Genomic DNA, 18,357 nt, shown 5'->3' with positions numbered 1-18,357 from the left:
GGAAACTTTCTTTGTAGTTCAAAATTCTGAAAGCCAACTAGAGCTTACTTAGAAAAGGGAAAGGTGCATTTGGGGCACAGGGGATTCTAATTTCAGCTGGTTTTTTCATTACTTGGTCTTAACACAAACTAGAGAATTAAAGAATGCCTTTATTAGTGTTGTGACCTGCACCAGCCATTCATTAAATTAAGTCTGTAAATCAGAAGAGCTTTGAAGGAGTAACTCTCAAGATTTTTTTGATTCTTCCTATTGTATATATGCAATACACACAGAGACACACACTGTTGAGTTTTTTCATTTTACTGGAATGTATTGAACATAGTCATCTTTTTATTGAGAGAATTGCAAATCAAACTTAAAGCACGGATGCATTTTCTGACAAAATTAGTAAGTACATTTATTTATTCAAACCCAGGCTTCAGTTAGGAGCCTGTGTGTCTGAGCTGTAACAGCAAAGTCCCTTCCCTGGAAATGACAACACAAATGCCCTGCAGCTATGAAAAAGAACAGAGACAGGAGGCAACAGATGCTGGGTTTGAACCTGGCTGACAGGCTGGTTACACCTTCTGGTTCTTGCATTGTTTGGAGAGGAAATAATTTTCCAGTGTTTACAAACAGGGAGAAAACATTCCATGGGGTAAAGAAAAAAAGAAAAATATTGTGCCCTGTTACAAATGACAACAGTTTACTTACATACCTGGTCAACTGCAATACCTGGCTGCTTCACTTCTGCTCTGTAAAATGCTGTTTTCTTTTTGTAAAAAGAAAACTCTATTTTTTCTATATTTGATAGGAAGAGTCTCACCATTAAAAGCACTTAGCAAATCAGCTCCTGTTTTCTTTGTTATGTTTGGCTCACACTGAGACTAAAAGGACTGGGTCAATGTGCACCTTTCCTTAACCCAGACTTCTTTGCACTCTTGTCTGCACACCCATGGAACCCACAAGGCAGAGCTTGTTAGGCTTGCAGCCATCTATTAAAGCTGATTAGGTTTTCCTTGTTCTTAGTACATTAATCCTTTGAAGGTAGAAAGTGCAGCTTGCTATGAAAATAGCTCTAGTTAAAATTTAGATTTTTTTCAAAGCCACATTTCCTGTATCAGAATTCAGCAAAGTGGCAGGGGCTAAAGAAGTGAAGATGCCCAACTTCAGCCAGGCATAACCTGAAAGGGACAAAGTGGTTTAGAGTAACTGGGCTGGTGACCTCCTCAGATAAACTTTGACAACATTAGAGAAAAAACCTAGGTGACTAAGGAAAAAGTAATTTGGCACTCATCTTTTGCTTACAATATGCCCTTGCACCTGTGACATGCTGTCATAAAGTGCTTCTGTTGGTATGTTGAGAGGTCCCTTTCTACATCTCCCTTTTTAATTGTAGAACCCCCATGTTCTGATTAGACAGATGTACAGACTGGAAGGTCTGACTTCAAGATGCTAACAAGTACTCTATTTCTCTACTTTTGTAAAAAGAAATGCAACTTCTCTTCAGCATCCATGTAACAGAGATGTGAGAGCACTGAACTTTCTCTTGGAAGCAGCACTCAGTTGCCTGAATTCTTGGATGAGATGAAAAAAGAGAATCATTTACCAAAATATAAGGGTATGAATAAAGAAACACTTTAATTTTATCCTTTATCCTTTTTTTTTTTTTTTTACACAATATAATGCAAAGACAGTCTTGATTCCCCTCTTATATAGAGTCTCAATTAAACCTGTTACTATTTATTAGACAAATCAATGGTTTGCTTTTAAACTAAAGTTTTGCTGTACCATTCAGGCACATGTGTGTACAGAGTACTCATGTAAACAACAGCAAGGGAAATTACAAGCAGTGTTTCACTTAGGTAAAATCAGTGTAGAGCAAGTCAGCTTTACAGTGCAAATCTGAATGAGAGTCAACAGGATTAAAACTTGGAGTTTTAAAGCCTTAGAGGTTCTAAAATTCTCAATGCAGTGCTGAGCACTGCGTCGTTTTCTTCAATTTGGTAGAAAAAATGTCATTAGCAACACCAGTTACACCTTTTGTCTGTGTCAGTCACCCTGGCTGACAAAAGCAGGCACAGGGACTGTCTGTGCAAAGAACCACACCCTGGATGGTCCTACAACAACCCCAAACAGTTTGACTACCTCATAAATACAGCCCTCCTACCTGCAGTACAACCTTGAAGATACCTGTCAAAAATCAAGAACCTGGCAAGTGATAGCCAAGTGTACAGATGGTAACTGAAGCTGCTTTCACTCAGACAACACCTCCTCCTGACAGATAAATACACTGATAAGTATCAGACACACTTGAGCTGCTGGAGAGCAATGCAGCTGGGGCAGTGCACAGGCTTAGCCTCTCTCTCTCTTTTGTCACTGTTTAAATCCCCTTTGCATCCAGGTGGAACAGTTGCTTGAGGTGTGCTTGATTCATACAAGGAAAAGTAGAATTTAAGGCATGTTCAGCATTTAATTAACAAAAAAGACTTATTAAAAATAAGTGGACTCCCTTCTTGCCAGGTAAGTGTAATGTAGAAAACAAAGTGCAGATTACAGAAGCTGAGTTTAACCCTTTCTGACTTGCTTAAGGAAATATGAAAGAGGGCCCCTGGCAACCTCAGAGAAACAACCAACTGACCTCTTAAACAGCTCAGCAGAATTCATTTCATGTAAACACACTGCTGGTGTTTTCAGACCCTGCATTCATGTCTGCTTAGCAGTGTCTGCTACAGTCATCTCTAAAACACTTAATTCTATCATTCTAGATGTAACACAGTTAAGCAGCACTCATGAACTTGTCAGCTATTGCAAATCTGCAAACACAATTTGAAATAAAAACATTGGATAAGGAACAGAAGCATGAAACCAAATCTTTTTCTGTCAACAGAATTCAGGTGAAGGAAGAAAACCAACAGATGTTGGAAGCATGCAAAGAACATTCTCCTGCAAAGAATTAGGTTCAATATATCAGGTACTTAGAATATTTTTACTAGGAATACAAGCAAAGACTGTGCTAGTGTGTTATGTAGTGTTAACATGAATATTTATGAGGTATAATCAGTAAGCAATTGCCATAAAGATGCACAGGTATAGAGCATTGACTTCTTTGCCAGTTATTCTTTAGTGAAGTTGTGGACTGTGGAACAGCAGAAGTCTGCCTTAACAGGACAGAACCCTTCCCCTGCTGTGCACAGATCTCCACTGTTAACAAAGAATAACAGTCCAGAAAGCACATTAGATGTATACCAAGTGTGTGTGTATATATATATGTATATATATATCTGTTGAATAGCATAGTGGAATGGTCCATTTGGTATTATTAATACTATAGATGCTATTAGTATTTGGATATACATGTAGAGGAAGATGCACATCCAAAAGTAAATCTTCAAAGCAATCTTAAAAAAATAGAGCTAAATTAGAAGTAAGCTACATTGCAAGAAGCTTCCTGCAGAGTTACAGATTTCAGGTGATAGACTTTTTCAACTAAGACTTAATTAATACAGCTACTGCTTTAAAAAATGGCTTGCTGGGGAATCTGAATCTCACTTTTTTCCCCACCCAATCAGACACATATTCAGGATTGTGATTCAATGATTGTTTAGCAGCAGTTTTAGAGAACTGTAAATTCTTTTATTAACAGGCATTATAAACAGATACTACTACTTTTATTTAAAAACCATGAGTGCCACGTTGATGAATATACAGCTCATGAATAACTTAATTTCCCATATTAAAAGGCAATGCACACAGCATACAAAAAGTATCCTAACAAAGCTATGAGGATAGGTGATTGAAGTGTCTAAACTGATATATACAGTACATAATTTCTGTTTCAATTCAGTACAGTTTCTGTACTGCCATTCCCATCATGCCTCGCTCTCCCCTGCCACTGAATTTTGCACTTCTTCCTCCAAAATGGGCACAATCAGGTTATCCTTGGACATCAGATTATACTTCATCACAAATTTAGTGAACCGGTGACACAAGAAAGTTTCATTCTGGAGATGAGAAAAAGGGGGGAAATAAACAAGATAGGTAGAGAACCAATATTTTCAACAATTGAGGAGAACATCCTAAAAAAAATTCCTGCTTCTATGGGATTGCTTCGTGAGATTTCCAACCCTTAGGAAGAAGTCACAATGCTGAAATGATATTACTACTTATAAATCTTTCCTTTAATGCTGGTTTAGTTATTGCAGTTAACAAAAAAACCCTTATTGAAGTTCAGGCTTAAGTCAGAGCTCAGTTCAACAGCACTCAGTCAAGAAAATACTCAAATCTCAAGGTAGTCTTGGAGAACTTTAAGGTATTGTGGAAATCCTCCTGCATCTGTCCCCAACAGAATGGGTTTTACCTTCCCAGCAACTTTGGGTGAGATTTGGCAAAAAGATTTTACATCTTTTTCTACTTTGCCATTAAGAAAAACCAAAAGAAGTTGGAAGTTACTGGAGGCATACAAGCTGCATGGGTAAATTAATTACATGAGTGAGTTTCCATTCCTATAAAATTAATCTGCAGCATTCAATACTTGAGCACGGATGTGGCAGGGTTAAAAGAAAACAGCACAACTCTAACTACAGTCAGATGAGCTTCTCTGAGGATGTAATGTGAAACCACTTACTTCATATTCATCAAATATCTGCCGGTGATGAAAATAAGCATGAGAAAATATTCTGTAAATCCTTCGGCACACTGATCCTAGTTTGGCTACAGAGGATTCCTTGATGCTAACCCTGTAAGCACCAGCAGAGATGTTAAAGCAGGTCTCCCAAAACTGCTGCCAAGATACAAGCTGACATCAATTGTGGTGGCTAAAACAATAACTGTGTGTGAAACTGAGACTGGGGTGTTTCAGGTGTCTGTTTCTGGAGTCACTACATTGGCAAGGAAGGCAAAAACACTGGTGCTGACACCACGTTCTAAAATTGCACTGACTACAGGAGCAGTTCTGCCTGTAGTTAAAAGTCATCACTGACTCTGGTTAGGGATGGATTTCTGGTTTCTGGCATTAATGGGCAAAAGGAAGATTTCCAGTTGTCTCTGGTCACACAGTAGCTTGGTGGTGTCTTCTGGAGCATAGGGATGAATTTCATCTCTCTCAAGGCCATCTACGGCCCCATAGCAGAAAGACACACCAGTAAAACTTTAGTTTCCACCTGAAAAGCAGCCCTTGCCTTCCAGTAAATGGTAAACCATTCATCCTTGGCTTAAGCAACAATAACTCCACTGCCAAGTGGCACAGGCTGCAGGATTTCTGATGTTTGCAGTAGTGGTCCATGAAAAACATGTTGTGCCTTTCCACCTGCTTGGTGCCACCTCCCTCCTCCTTCCCCCCCTCCCTCTCTCCCTGCTCCCCAAAGAAAAATGACTTTTACCTGCTGGGGAAATACTTATTGCTGTTCAGAAGGCAGGCAGCTCCATCCAGGGTGTGTCTGGTGTAGTCTATGGCAGGACACTACAGAAACAGACAGTGACTGAGCATGTGCATGACATGGTCACACAAGTGTTTGAAGAAAATCATTTTAATTGGTTTCCTGATGCTGTTGAATTCACTGTTCATTTTTGTCACCAGAAGTTTCAAGTAGCTCCTCTGAAGATCTAACTACGTTTCCTCCTTAAGTGAACTCCTCTGTTTCACAACCCATTTAAATTCCTTCAAGAAAGAAGTTACTATGGAAATGTGACTGTGCACACAAGTCATGAATTTTATGCTTCTCCTGAAGTAAAGCTGCACAATAAAAATACCTCCTGGAAGCAGACTGAAAGGGAAGATGACTTAGCTCACAGCTCATTTGTTTCCCACAGGGTCAAGCTGCTAGACATTCTTTACAGCCTACATTAACACCTTAAAAAAAAAACTAACCAAAAAACCCCAATAACCAACCAACCTGCATCTAAATATATCAATGCTTTTTACCTTGGCAAAAAAAATTAAAAAATCATTAGTGTAAGTGTGTAACAAGCCAGGCCCTGACTCTACAATCAAGTACAAGTAGAGGAGAAGGAAGAAATGATGACCAAGAGACAGCTGGGAGCAGAATGTCTGCTGTCCATCTTGCCATTCCCCCAGTTTTGGGAAGAAGAGGACTTCTCAGGTGCACTTGTCAGCAGGTGAAGGTTTGAACTGGCCACTCAGGAGGACAAGTTACTGGCCATGGGGATAACACATCCAACCAAGTGGTTCTGATGACTCCAGAACCTTTTGTAAGTAACTTCCTGAAGAACAAGCACGTGCACTCCCATTCTGAGTGCCAGGCTTATACTCTGGATCAAAGCCAAAGTCTGCAGAGGACAACCTAATCTCTCAGTGAAACAAAGACCTTGATCCATCAAGTTTCAGGCTGTCATGACAGAAATTAATAGAGAAAAGAGGGGAATGTGCAAAATCTCCCATACTGCCTTAAAAAGCATCTCCTTTCCCCCCTCCCCTCATCCCTTTCTTTTCTAAGGAAATCTCAAGTGATGCTCAGCCCAGGGAAGCTCTCAGTTTGACTCAGGAGCCAGTCAGCTGTGAGTCTCCCTGTGAGCATAGGAACTGTGGAAGAAAATCCCACATCCATACCTCTTTGGGAGTTTTGTGAGCTGCACAAAGGAAAATCCATTGTTCAGTTGCTGTCATCTGAGTGCAGGTGTCTGGGTGGCATTCACTCTGTTAATAACACACAGTGGTGCAGTTATGAAAAACACCCAGCAGCAAAAAGGAGTTGATCTTTCAAACCCACTTTCCTGCCCTTTCCTTTATCAAAAAAGGTCTTCAGAACCCTAAAACCCTCTCACCTCAAACTGCTGCTTAATTCTACATGTCTAAATTCAGCAGCAGCTCTGCACCTTGCGATACAAAAGCCAAGACTCTTCCCTGATAACAAGATAAAAACATCAAGGAGAGCATTACCTGAAGTTTGACAGCTAGTCCATTGAGCTCAAGGCAGAATTGTCTAAAAAACAAAACAAAACAAAACCAAAACATGACCACAGCAGCATCAGTAGCCACAGTTTCTTTTCCCCATGGAAAGATCTAATAAAAAACCAAGGCTGTGCATTCTGATCATCTTCACAGATCACTTAATGGTTTTTTTTTCAAAGTCAGAAGAAGAAGAAGAAACCAGGACAAGAGGATACTAAAGGAATGCCAGGAAAAAAGGGCTACTACATATTTATTAGCAGGCTCTAAGCCTGTTCTGCAAATGGAAAATACTTTCAGGCACAAACTGCCTAAACTGAATGTATTTATTCTGCTGCATACAACAAAACAAGGACAAAAAGGGTTTGAGTTTCTCTGCAGCTAGAAGAAGAACTGTGAGACACAGGTATTTTGGCTTTTCCTGCTAAAACCTGCAAGTTTCAGCAAAAGCACTGGGAAAAAGCATCTGAGAATCACACTCCCAAGTCATGGAGATGAAGAACTGATGCCTCTAGGAGAAAGTTCTGTGGAGATTCCTGACTGTGTTTTCATACTTAAAACCTGCTTAACACAACTTTTGAAGGGAGGTGCAAATATTTCCTTAAAAAGCCATCAAAACCACTAGATCAGAGTGCATTGTACATTTTCAGAAAGAAATTAATACTGAAGTATTTAGTAACAGAAATACCAAGTTTCATTCCAAGTGAGTTTCAAGCTGTCCTGTTTAAAAAGGAATTCCTGCCACTACCAAGGAACAAAACTCTGAATCTGGACAAGATGCTGCCAGAGGATGGATTCTTACCTCAAATGTTCATACTTCCACACCCCTTCATCCTGGCCTTCAGGAGGTTCAAGGATCTTATCAATGTTGGAACAGTCTGCCCTTATGTTTTGCTGGATATACTGGGAGAGAGAGGGGGGAAAATAAATCCAGAGCTTTCTGTGATGACAGGGAGACAGTACCTATAGGGCATTACTTCTGTGGGAGCATTTTTGCTCTGAAATAGTGAAAATCAGTATAAAAAATGCCAGATCTGAAAAAAAAGCCTTTCCTCTGTTAGAAAGGGTAAAATAATGAGTGTATTTTACAGCTTTTTCACAACCCTTCAGGACAAAAGAAGCCCACAGCAACCCACACCATTTTCTTACATCTGATTTGCTTAAAACCAGGCATGGGAATTGTGGTAATTAATTAGTATAAATTTTTAAATCTTCGTAGGGGTGCTTATGAAATTCAGTTTCTAACAGCATTTCTTATCATACCTGCTGCACAGCTAATGTACTATCCATTTCTTCAAATGATTCATCAGGCCAATTGTAGAAATCCTGTTTTTAAAAAAAAAAAAAGTTTCAACCCATTAAAAAAAAAAAACAAATGAGGAGGAAGAAGAGTGCACAGCCTCCAGTCAGCTTGAACAGGCAGGAAAATAGGTGGAGGGGCTGTTTGTACAATTGCAGGAAGCTGCATCTGAGCAGCAGCAGCACAGAACCCTGGCAAGAAGAGGGTGAAATGGGACTTTACACTCCTGATGTCACCCTGGTAGGACACCTTGAAAGGAAAATTTGCTGACACAAAGCTCTGCTCACACACCTCCTTAATTTCACCCCCTGCCCAGCTGTGTGCTGCAGCAATTCACAGGTCTGACAGCCCCAGACAGAGGCATTTGCTGTCTGCCCCACTTGAAATAAGTGCTGCTCCCTGAAATTACCCAGAATTTCCGTCTGCATCAGCCTCCCAGAGCCAGCCTGGCAGATGCAATGACTCAATGAAAAGCTGGAGAGCTGAGCAATCTCTTCTTGAGAGAACAGAGTCACCTCTCTGCTGATGTATCAATAACTGCACTTACATAATGAACACAGTGAGTGACCACTGCCATCCAGAACTAAATTCAGCCACAAAACAATTCCATTCTTACATCACTACACACAAAATCCTTCAGCCTAAGTGAACCTGGTATTATCTGGCCAAATCCAGGCTTGCTGTTTTTCAGAATACCCCCGATTTATCCGAGGCAAGGCACACACACACCATCCCATCTCCAAACACACGGACACCGAGCTGGTCTGCAGGGCTGTGCAACGATTCTGCCTCTGCAGCTGACGGCAAAGAATAGGAGAAAAGAGATGCCTTTTCCTACAGTGTTATCTCTGTTTCTGACCGGGAGATTTCCTCATAGGAGGAGGATAACAAAAGGGCCTCACAGAAGGTTAAACCTCTGGAAAAAACAAACCCAACAAACAACGTGGCTCGGGTATTTTGAGATAAAACCTTTTCGAGACGACCTTGAGAGCAAGGAACAAAATCATTTAGGGATGCGGCAGCATCCCGGTTCCCTCCGAGAGGTTGGGCGAGGGCAGGAGGGGTTCGGTTCTTCCTCGTCTCTCCAGACGAACCGGCCCGGCTCCGGGCCACCTCCCAGCCCCAGCCGGTTCGGTTTGCCTCACCTCAGCTACCAGCCGCCCCAGCCATACCCGGGGCCCGGCTCAGGCAAACAGAACCCGAAGAAATCCCCTTCCTTCCCTCCCTTAACCCCGCTCACCCCACACCCATCCCCATCCCCACACCCCCGGGGGGAACCCCCGAACAAAGCCAGCCCGGCCCGGCCCGGTCACCAGCGCTGGGCCCCGCTAGGCCCGGAGAGGCCCTTAGCGACATCCCCCTGTAGGAAGCGAGGCGCAGCGGCCGGTGTGGGGTTCTGCCGGAGCCCGAGGAGGATCGTGCGGTGGGTGTCCGCCCTGTCCCCGCCTCACCTGGGCCTTGGTGCCCGGCCTGTTCCGCCTCAGCACTGCCGTCCCCTCCGCCATGACCATAGTGACAGCGGCGGAGGGACCCGGATGCGGCAGCGCCGGGCGGGGAGGAGGGAGGAGGGAACAGCCCCCGTGAGGGGGAAGGGGGGGAAAGGGAGGAGGATGGAACAGCCGGCAACGGGCGGCGGGAGAGAGGGAAATCTCGCGAGAAGCAGCGAGAGGCGGGAGGAGCCCTGAGGGGAAGGGCGGCCCTGAGGGGGAACGCGGCCTCGGGGCCTGCCCGCTCCTCATCCCCTCCTCCTGCCTCCTCATCCCCTCCTCCTGCCTCCTCATCCCCTCCTCCTGCCTCCTCCTCCACGCCTTCCTTCTCCTCCCAGCCGCCGCGGTACGTGCAGTTCCGTCTCCTCTCCGCGGGGGTGCGCGGAAGAGCCGTTCCCGCGCAGGGGTTGAGGTGCCGGGAAGGCCGCGGCCCCCTCAAGGGGCTTCACAGAGCTTTGCTGTGAGGGTTTTTATAATAAAATTAATTTATAATTACACAGACACGCAGGCACGGGAGTGGGGAGGGCTCTGATGTTTTACAGGTGGTCTCTGACATAATTTATTTTTTTTTTAAATCCAGGTGTCTCCATGAGGCCTTCCTGAGGGCTGGCAGGGCTGTGGCAGTCGGTGGAGGTGTTGGCTTTATCGGGACAAAAGTCTGCAGGGATTAAGGAGCTTGGCTGGGTTGTTGGGAAAAGGGATTCTTCAGATTTCATCCTGTTTCATCAGTTTCCCTCTGGCAGCAAGCTGGCTCTGCCTGCTCACACACAAGGTCAGTTCCTCCCCCCTGGACAAGTCTGTGCAGCACAACAGAGACACCGAAATTTTCTAGAGCATAAACCAGGAGGAGGGTGAATTTTCCAAAATTAGTCCTGTATTAAAGATATACGGTTGTTAATGCTAAGAATAATTAACAGAGGATTAAAAAAAAAAAAAAAAAAAAAGGAACACTGACTGCGGTGATTTGGGGCAGAACACTTCAAAGTGGTCACAAAGCCTCTCTGGGTCTTCAAAGGCAGGGCTGACAGATTTGTGGTTTGGAGACCAGAGGTCAGGGACTGCTGTGCTAATGGAAAACAGAGCAAGGTTGGGTTTCAAGGTTTGCTAAGTCGGGTGCTGGGTGTGCTGGCCCTAAGGGAGAAGATAACATTCAAACATTTGTCTTTTAAAAAAGGCTCCGTTTGCTTATATTTGGTTGATAAATGGGTCCCTGTTACAAGCAAGAAGGCATTTGGGAAGCCTGGAGTGGCTCGTGGTTTTTCACAGAATCATAGAACTGGCTGGGTTGGAAGGGACCTCAGAGATCATCGAGTCCAACCCTTGAACCACCGTTGCGGTTGCTAGACCATGGCACTGAGTGCCACATCCAGGCTCTTTTGAAATATCTCCAGACACGGAGAATCCACTACTTCCCTGGGCAGCCCATTCCAATGGCTGATCACTCTCTCCGTAAAGAAATTCTTTCTAATATCCAACCTAAACTTCCCCTGGCACAATTTAAGACCCTGCCCTCTTGTCTTGTTGAGAGTTGCCTAGGAAAAGAGCCCAACCCCCCCCTGGCTCCAACCTCCTTTCAGGGAGTTGTAGAGAGTGATGAGGTCTCCCCTGAGCCTCCTCTTCTCCAGCCTGAACAGCCCCAGCTCTCTCAGCCTCTCCTCATAGGGTCTGTGCAGGACCCTTTCTGCAGGATAAACGAGGAGCAAATTATCTGGAAGGGGTAGGGGATAGGTGGAAGGCAGGAGCATGGAATTAATTTTCAAAAATAACAAGTGCTTCTAACCACTGAGGGTATGGCCAGCATTTTTAGGTCGTAAGCAGTGAAAAATCTCGAGTTTTTGCCAAGCAAAGTGCATTTTAAGTATTCTGTTTTGGGCAGTGGTGTGAACCGGGTTAGGGCTGGGGGCTGGGCGGTGTGTGAGGCACCAGAAGCGGAGCTCCTGCTCCCCAGGAGTTCACTTTGGGAGCACCCTGGGCTCCCTCAGCGTTACAGTGTAACAGGAAGGTGGCATTCCCAACCCCAGGCACTGGAGCTCAGTTTGCTTTAGTTACTTTTTTACTCCTAGGCAGCGTTATCTGCCCCAGATCTGCTGGAATCCCCGTGCAAAACTCGGCCATTCTTTGCTGTTTGTGTGAGACAGAACACTGGGAGGAACGGGTGCATTAGAAGGAAGGGTACAAATGCCCTGGTACCTCATGAGATCAGGTGTAATCCAACATTAATTGTTTTATTAGAGTGATCTTTTAATTAGCCAGCCCCAAAATAAAAGCAGTTCTAGCTGTTGGAGTCCTTTGAGGGTTTTCTTCTTGGTGGTGTTTTTTTTCCTTTTTCTGTCATCACATTCAAGGTTTAACTGATAGCTGAAGAACAGAGGAGTTGGGGATTTGACATTTCCATTTGTCCCTGACTTTTATTTCATGGACATCTTGCTTCTAAAATGGAAATAAATCTGGCTATGGAGAAACACCTCTCAGGGAGAAATTAATCTCTTTTTGTTCAGCTGACTCATGGCTCTGCAGAAAAAGGAAAGAAATCTGTAGCATTCTTCCAGGAAATGGTAAAGCCTCTGGTGTTACCCCTGGATAATTAACCCTGTGTTCCTGGGAGCTGTTAATTATTTTTGTTTTCCTGGGTTTCAAGCTGTTGTTAAACTAAACCTGACCAGCAGCAATCCCACTTCTTGGTTCCCACCTGGTGCTCACTGGTTGCCCCATGACCTTCTTGAGTGAGAAGTGGAATATTTGGCCAAAATCTCATTTTGGTTTTGAGGGACCTTCCACTGAGGGAAGGTTTTCTGAGAGCAGTGTAGCTGCTGCTGATGGCAGCTGCTCCAAAATGTTACAGTAGCAAAGCAGATGGAGCCTGGGGAAGGGCTGGATGGAACTGTGACCCCTGAGAATGCAGGAAGGGCCACAGGGAACATTCCTGGCAAAACTGGAGCTTGAAAACAGCCTAAAAACCAGCGGGATAAGGGAGCCTAAATTCCTACAGGAACTGCAAGGCAAAGGAAGAGCATTTGTGACTGGTTTGGGCCTCCCCTATCACACCTGGGGGTGAAAGAATTCGGTGTGGAGTGGGAAGCAGGACCATGTAGTGGTCACCTTGTCCTTGTCTGCAGTGACAGGTGCAGGAACAAAATGTTCTCTATCCATACAGCAGATGTTCAAGCCTGTCCTCCATCTGATTTGGCTTAGGAATGCTGCTTTTTTCCCCCTCCCCCACACCTACAAATCACTTATTTCCATGGAAGTTTTCAGGATAACGAAGCTTTTGTTTTGAATCAGTTACAGAAGAAGATTTTGTTCCATGTTTCTCTGCTGGGAGCTGATTCATGGCATGGTTTTCTCCTGGAGATAGGGTCAGTCATGTTCCCTGCAGAGATGGGAAATCCCTTCCCTTCTCTGGCATGGGCCTGCATGCTTGGCTCTGCTGGAGGATCACGCTTCTCCAGGAGTTGGCTTCAGGACACAATCAACTCTTTCAAGATATTTGTAGTGTGCAGGTCAAATTTCATCTGTAAAGTGCACAGCTGAAGTAAAACTACCAGAGAGCAGGTGGGGAGAGCTAGGTTTTATTTATTTATTTTTATTTTATGCTAAAACGTGTGTTCTTAACTTAGCATCTTCCTTGTTAGTACATATTTCAGTTTAGTGAGGGCTCAGCCACCTGAGCTGTGTGACTCCTGCCTGGTTTTCCTTCATCTCCCCAGCAGAGAGGTGGTGACCAGCCAGCAAGCAGCATGCCCACAGCTATCTGGAGCAAAGGACACTGCAGCCAAGGCTGCCAAATGTCTCTGCTGCCAGAAGGGCTGGGGGTGATTGGCAGGCAGATGAAACACTGGCTCCAGCACAGCCCTGGGCTCAAGTTTAGCTGTGAGAGAGGGATCTGAAACTGCCCTGGCAGAAAATACAGCAAATTTCAGAGTTTGTCAAAGCTGGATTTCCCCCACCCCAGCTATTCGAGTTCTGAATTTTTTTTTCATGAGTACATCTGGCAGTGCTGGTGTCCTGACAGCTCCAATGCAGTAAGAACTACTGCTGTTAACCTGTAAGTCACACAGGGATTTATTTCACCTGAAAATCCCCCAACACACTTTGTTGTGTGTGTGCTCAGCCTGCAGCAGCTCAGTCAGTCCCTGCACACCCACCCGATGTGGTTTGTGTGCTCTGCCTCAACAACCTTGAAGCTTTTTCCAAGGCAAGATGATAGCGTGGTTAAAAACATGGAACTTTGTTTGCTGCAGCATTACTGGAGTAAACCTCTTGCTGTTTACAAATGTTGCACTGAGGATAAAGGAAATACAATTTGTCCTGTCAGCTCTCTGCTAGGTGAGGGGAGAGCTGGACCGAGATAGTGAGCAGTGAAGAAACTTAACATCAGCCCCAGTTCTGAGTGATTTAACTGCTGCAGAGAAGCTGTTTTCCCATGCCAAAATTCAGTGAGAGATGTAAGAAAAAACAAAATTCAGTGAGAGATGCAAGAAAAACCAAAATTCAGTGAGAAATGTAAGAAAAACCATTGTAATTCTTATCTGCAGATTATTTTCTAGCACAGGCATGAACAGTTCCTTTCAGACTGCTGGGGTACAGCCTGTTTGTGACTCTGTGCATGAATCTTCCCCTCTCTTAGCTCCTGGCAGAAAAAGAGGCATTTGTTACCTTAAGGTGAAGTTCAGGGTGCAGGGGATTTGGGACCAGCCCCCTTCCCCTGCACAATCACCTTTTTAACTCCTCTCCTCACTTATTTTCCCTAATTTGTACAAAGTATTCCTGGACCTGTGTTTCACTACACAGTTGGACTCAGTTTCACTGAGCAAGAGCAGAAACTGAGACAGAAGCAGAAGAGTTTTAGAAGTTTATTGCAAAGACTTTTACAATCTCAGCACAGAGACAGGGATATAAAATGGTGTTGTTTGGAATCATTTAAGGCTGGTTGGTGGTCATCTGAATGTCACTGTTCAATGGAACTCAAGCAAGAGCAACCCATTTCTGACTGTACATGTTTTTATTTGTGTTCCATCATTACAGTGGGATCACACGTTATTTCAGAGACTCAGTGCCCACTTATTATAAAACAAAGGACATTATTTACATGATGAAAGAAAAACTTCAGCATTTTAGTGGAATGGATGACCAATACTGCAACAAGTTTAGTCCACGTATTTCCCAAGAATGTCACCATCTCTAAACAAGTAGTAGTCCTGCAAAGAAAAGAAACATTAGTGTCACATCAGTTGTCTTTTCAGTTCAGAAGTGGTTTTTTAATTTTATTTTATTTTTTTCACAAGGGGCTCTTTGGGAAAGCTTCAAAATTGTGATTTTTAGTATTAGGAAGTACCAGACCTGTTAAACACAATCCTGCAAACTTGCTCTGGATGCTCTCACTAATTCCAAACCCTTCCAGGGCTCCCTCTGCTCCCTGCCTGGCACACGGGGCCTCTCTGTCCACCCAGCAGAGGGTAACCAGTGAGCTGCTCCCCTTCAAATACCACCAACTGCATTTCCTGAACTCTGCTGACCCTGGGAGGTACTGGGTGGCAGTGTGACATTTTGGGAACCAGCTGAATGTGCAACACGAAGTTGGGAAACCCACCTTATCCTCTATAACAATCTTGGTACCGCCGTACTCTGGTAGCAAAACCTTCTCACCAACTTTGACGCTGACGGGCTGAATCTCGCCATTCTGAAATTCAAAATAAATGCTGGAGGTTTCCACAACAGACACACGTAGCACAATTTCTCCAAGCTACACTGGTCCAGCCACATCTAAAAGGCTGAGGAAACCACAACGCCCCTGTGTTTGCATTGTACCATGAAGCTGGAAGGTACAGGTGGAGCTAGGAAGAAAAGCAGAGCAGTGGAGTCCTGCAATATTTAGGCAGTAGAACTGCAGTGTCTTTCTGAATAGAAATGATTTTCATTCAGTTCTCAGTGTAAACGCAACTCTGAGGCTTCTGGTTGGCACATTGGACTTAAAAAAAATACCCAAGAAACCTGAGAAACTAAAATGACAGACCAGAAATCCCCCTCTAAAATAGAAAAAGGACATTTCTGATTTATCCCAAGTGCCAGTTAAAATGTACCTTCCCACCTTTGTTACTTTGATCAATTTGTCACTGTTGCTGGCAAATTGTTGCTCAGACACACCAGATAATGTTTAATTGTATTTTCATGCTACAAATTAAATATTGGCACGTTAGTCAAACATTAGCACTATTTCACAATGGAATGCTTTGACAATCGCCCAGTAACACAAACCAGCCTGGTATGTATACATGGTATGTACAGAGGGACTCATGGTAAAGAAAAAGTCTAACTCCTCATGCCCCCGTCAATGTTTAACCCATTTGATACTCCTGCTCCTAACTGAACTCTGCTTTGGTGGGGAAATAACCCTTCCACGCTGAAGCCCAGGGCCACTGGCAGTTTTGGAGACTGCCCTTTTATGATCCCAGGTGTGTATTCAACATTCACACACAGAAAAACATTATTTAACCCTTCTTACATAGGTTATGTTTTTAAAACTAGGCAAACCCCAACCAACAGCAGAAAATTAATAAAAGAAACACCAAAAACCATTCCACAGCTCTTTTAAACTGCTTACAAATATTGATAAATAATATTGATTTTTTTTCTAAGTCAATTATTTTCCATTTTACAAATGATGAGAGGAAGCCTTGAGATTTCTGCCTCCTCTTTGAGGCAACTCCCAACTTCAGTGTCTGTCTCCCTCCATTTTGGTGAGCCAAGGCTTCACTTCCTCTCCATCCATCCCTTTCTGAGCAGACCACCCCAGCTCCCTCCCCACCATAACCAATCCTATTCACATGTAAACTCCAGGTTTTTGGGTTTTTTTACCTTTCCCCTGGCTCCAGATCCAACTGCTACTACTGTTGCTTCCTGCACTTTCCCTTGAGCTTTTTCAGGAATCATGATGCCTCCTTTGGTTACTGTCTCAGCTGCACTTCGTTCAACCAGAACACGATCAAAGAGGGGCAGAAATTTCCTAAACGCTTTTCCTGCCTGTGGAAATAATTGTACATTGTAACAAGAGGAAAATGACAACAGAACAGCAATAAATACATTTAAAAGAAGCTATTTTGAGAGAAATCAGGACTCCAAGAAAACGGCAGAGCATTTATTTTCAATAGCAGCCAACCTCTGCCACCTTGGATTGCATCAGAAATTGCCAAAGACAGGAGCTGCACCCCAGCTGGGGGAACAAACCCCCCAGGGCTCACACACTGCAAGATTTTAACCCAAACCTTTACTCACTGAGGTTTGGTGGACAAAACTATCAATTACATGTGATGGATTTCTTCAGCTTCATGATCTGGTTTAATGATGATTAAAGACCTACCAGAACAGCTGAACTTTTACTCATGTAGTGGAGTTTCTTATAGTGAAGAAGCCATTTCCCACCACAGCCTGTTTCAGGTGCTTTTCAGAGCTCAGCATCTCACTCAGCCCCCCAGGTGTGAAGGCAGAGTTGGGGTGACTTGTGCTGACTTTTACAAAGACTCCAACTCCACAGAAACCTGACTGGATCGATACCAGCACCGAACCCCAGCAGGCTGGGTTCAGGAAGGAGGGACTTGGTTTGGTGCAGGAGGGCAGGAATGGCGACTTGCCAGGTCACATGGAGACTGGACAGGTACCCAGAGCCCACATTTGCCAGAAACAACCAGAAACCAGGGCCTGGCACACACGGGCCCTTCGCTGATGCTCGCCCACCACACGCACGTCCTTACTTTAAAACTGGGAGTAAAATAAGATTACAGGCAAAGCCTGAGCACAGGACAAACATACGAAGGATGTGTGTGTGTCCCACTTGGTGTTGCCGCCACAATGAGGAAAAACCATGGAGGGAAAAGGTGCTAACCGTGATAGTTTATATTTTATATAGTTATCGGCCCCGATACTCTCTTTAAGGAGAGGTTCTGCGTTTAACCCAGAGAACCTGACCCACGAACACGAGCTTTTTACGCTAATTTTACCAAACGCCGACTCCTCCCGTTAAGTAGGATAAGAGGTACAGCATCGCTGCAAGCACAGGGACAGCTCTGCCCTTACCCGGGGAGATCTCCCCACACGTTTACCCAACATTTAAGGAGCCCAGCACAGCCCGGTTCGGAACTGCCGGCGGGCCCAGCCCTGCCCAGCGCACCGGCGGCTAACGGGACACTCCGCCCCCGCCGCAGGCCTCCAGAACAGTTATCCGGAGCGCTTGGGAAGCCACCACCACCCCCTACAACCTTCCTCCATCCCCCCGGTGCACCCCTTCCTACCCCAACACCCCGCGGACTGCGCGACCTTGGGGAACCACCGGGAGCGGCCAGCACCCGGGGGGCTGCCGAGCTCCGCAGCCCAGCGCCCCCCACTTCACCTCCCCCCCACACCTCCCTGCGTCCCTCCCCGGCTCATCCCGGTACAAGAGGGGCGGCGGGGCAGCCGAGAGCTGCCGAGGAGCTGCGGGACGCGGGTGTGCAGCCCGGACACGCACTCACCATGACGGCTGCCGCGCTCCCCGCCGCAGAGTGACCGGGCCGCCGCCAGACACGTGAGCAAGGTCACCGCCTGCGCATGCGCCACCGGGACCCCGCCCCGCGGCCCGCCCCGTCTGCCCGTCCTGTCCCGGGACGCCTTGAAACCCCCACGCGGATTTTTCGCCGCCCGGGACCACGCGA

The 18,357-nt window shown here is 45.0% G+C and overlaps 1 protein-coding gene across 3 annotated transcripts; it reads right to left on the bottom strand.

Annotated features, from left to right (window-relative positions):
• Window positions 1–287: 287 nt before the first annotated feature.
• Window positions 288–18,284, bottom strand: LOC103537918 (MOB-like protein phocein). 3 transcript variants are annotated; one of them, XM_030453881.1, is made up of 9 exons: window positions 18,178–18,283; window positions 16,529–16,693; window positions 8,150–8,212; window positions 7,689–7,789; window positions 6,878–6,920; window positions 6,548–6,634; window positions 5,361–5,440; window positions 4,607–4,718; window positions 288–3,983 (listed from the first exon to the last, which is right to left on the bottom strand). In XM_030453881.1, the coding sequence occupies exons 1-9, from the start codon at window positions 18,178–18,180 to the stop codon at window positions 3,852–3,854; spliced, it is 786 nt and encodes a 261-aa protein (XP_030309741.1). In that variant the 5' UTR covers window positions 18,181–18,283; the 3' UTR covers window positions 288–3,851. The 3 variants fall into 3 exon arrangements, with proteins under 3 accessions (XP_030309741.1, XP_030309739.1, XP_030309740.1); XM_030453879.1 differs by lacking the exons at window positions 16,529–16,693; window positions 18,178–18,283 and adding an exon at window positions 9,638–9,777; XM_030453880.1 differs by lacking the exons at window positions 288–3,983; window positions 4,607–4,718; window positions 5,361–5,440; ... (2 more) ...; window positions 7,689–7,789; window positions 8,150–8,212 and adding exons at window positions 14,514–14,871; window positions 15,264–15,353 and having other exon boundaries at window positions 18,178–18,284.
• Between the last annotated feature and the right edge of the window lie 73 nt (window positions 18,285–18,357).

This window comes from Calypte anna, chromosome 7 (genome assembly GCF_003957555.1).
Source record: "Calypte anna isolate BGI_N300 chromosome 7, bCalAnn1_v1.p, whole genome shotgun sequence".
Lineage (NCBI taxonomy): Eukaryota > Metazoa > Chordata > Aves > Apodiformes > Trochilidae > Calypte > Calypte anna.
Note: the sequence above shows the minus strand (reverse complement) of the source record. Positions and strands in the feature narration are given on the sequence as shown.

What these genes read in the sequence shown, in the direction of transcription:
- LOC103537918 (XM_030453881.1), bottom strand. An exon ending in GATCTGGAGCCAGGGGAAAG is followed by an intron (nt 8,213 to 16,528) that starts GTAAAAAAACCC and finishes TTTTAAAAACAG; the next exon opens with GATTTCTACAATTGGCCTGA. An exon ending in TGGAAGTATGAACATTTGAG is followed by an intron (nt 6,921 to 7,688) that starts GTAAGAATCCAT and finishes TTTGTTTTTTAG; the next exon opens with ACAATTCTGCCTTGAGCTCA.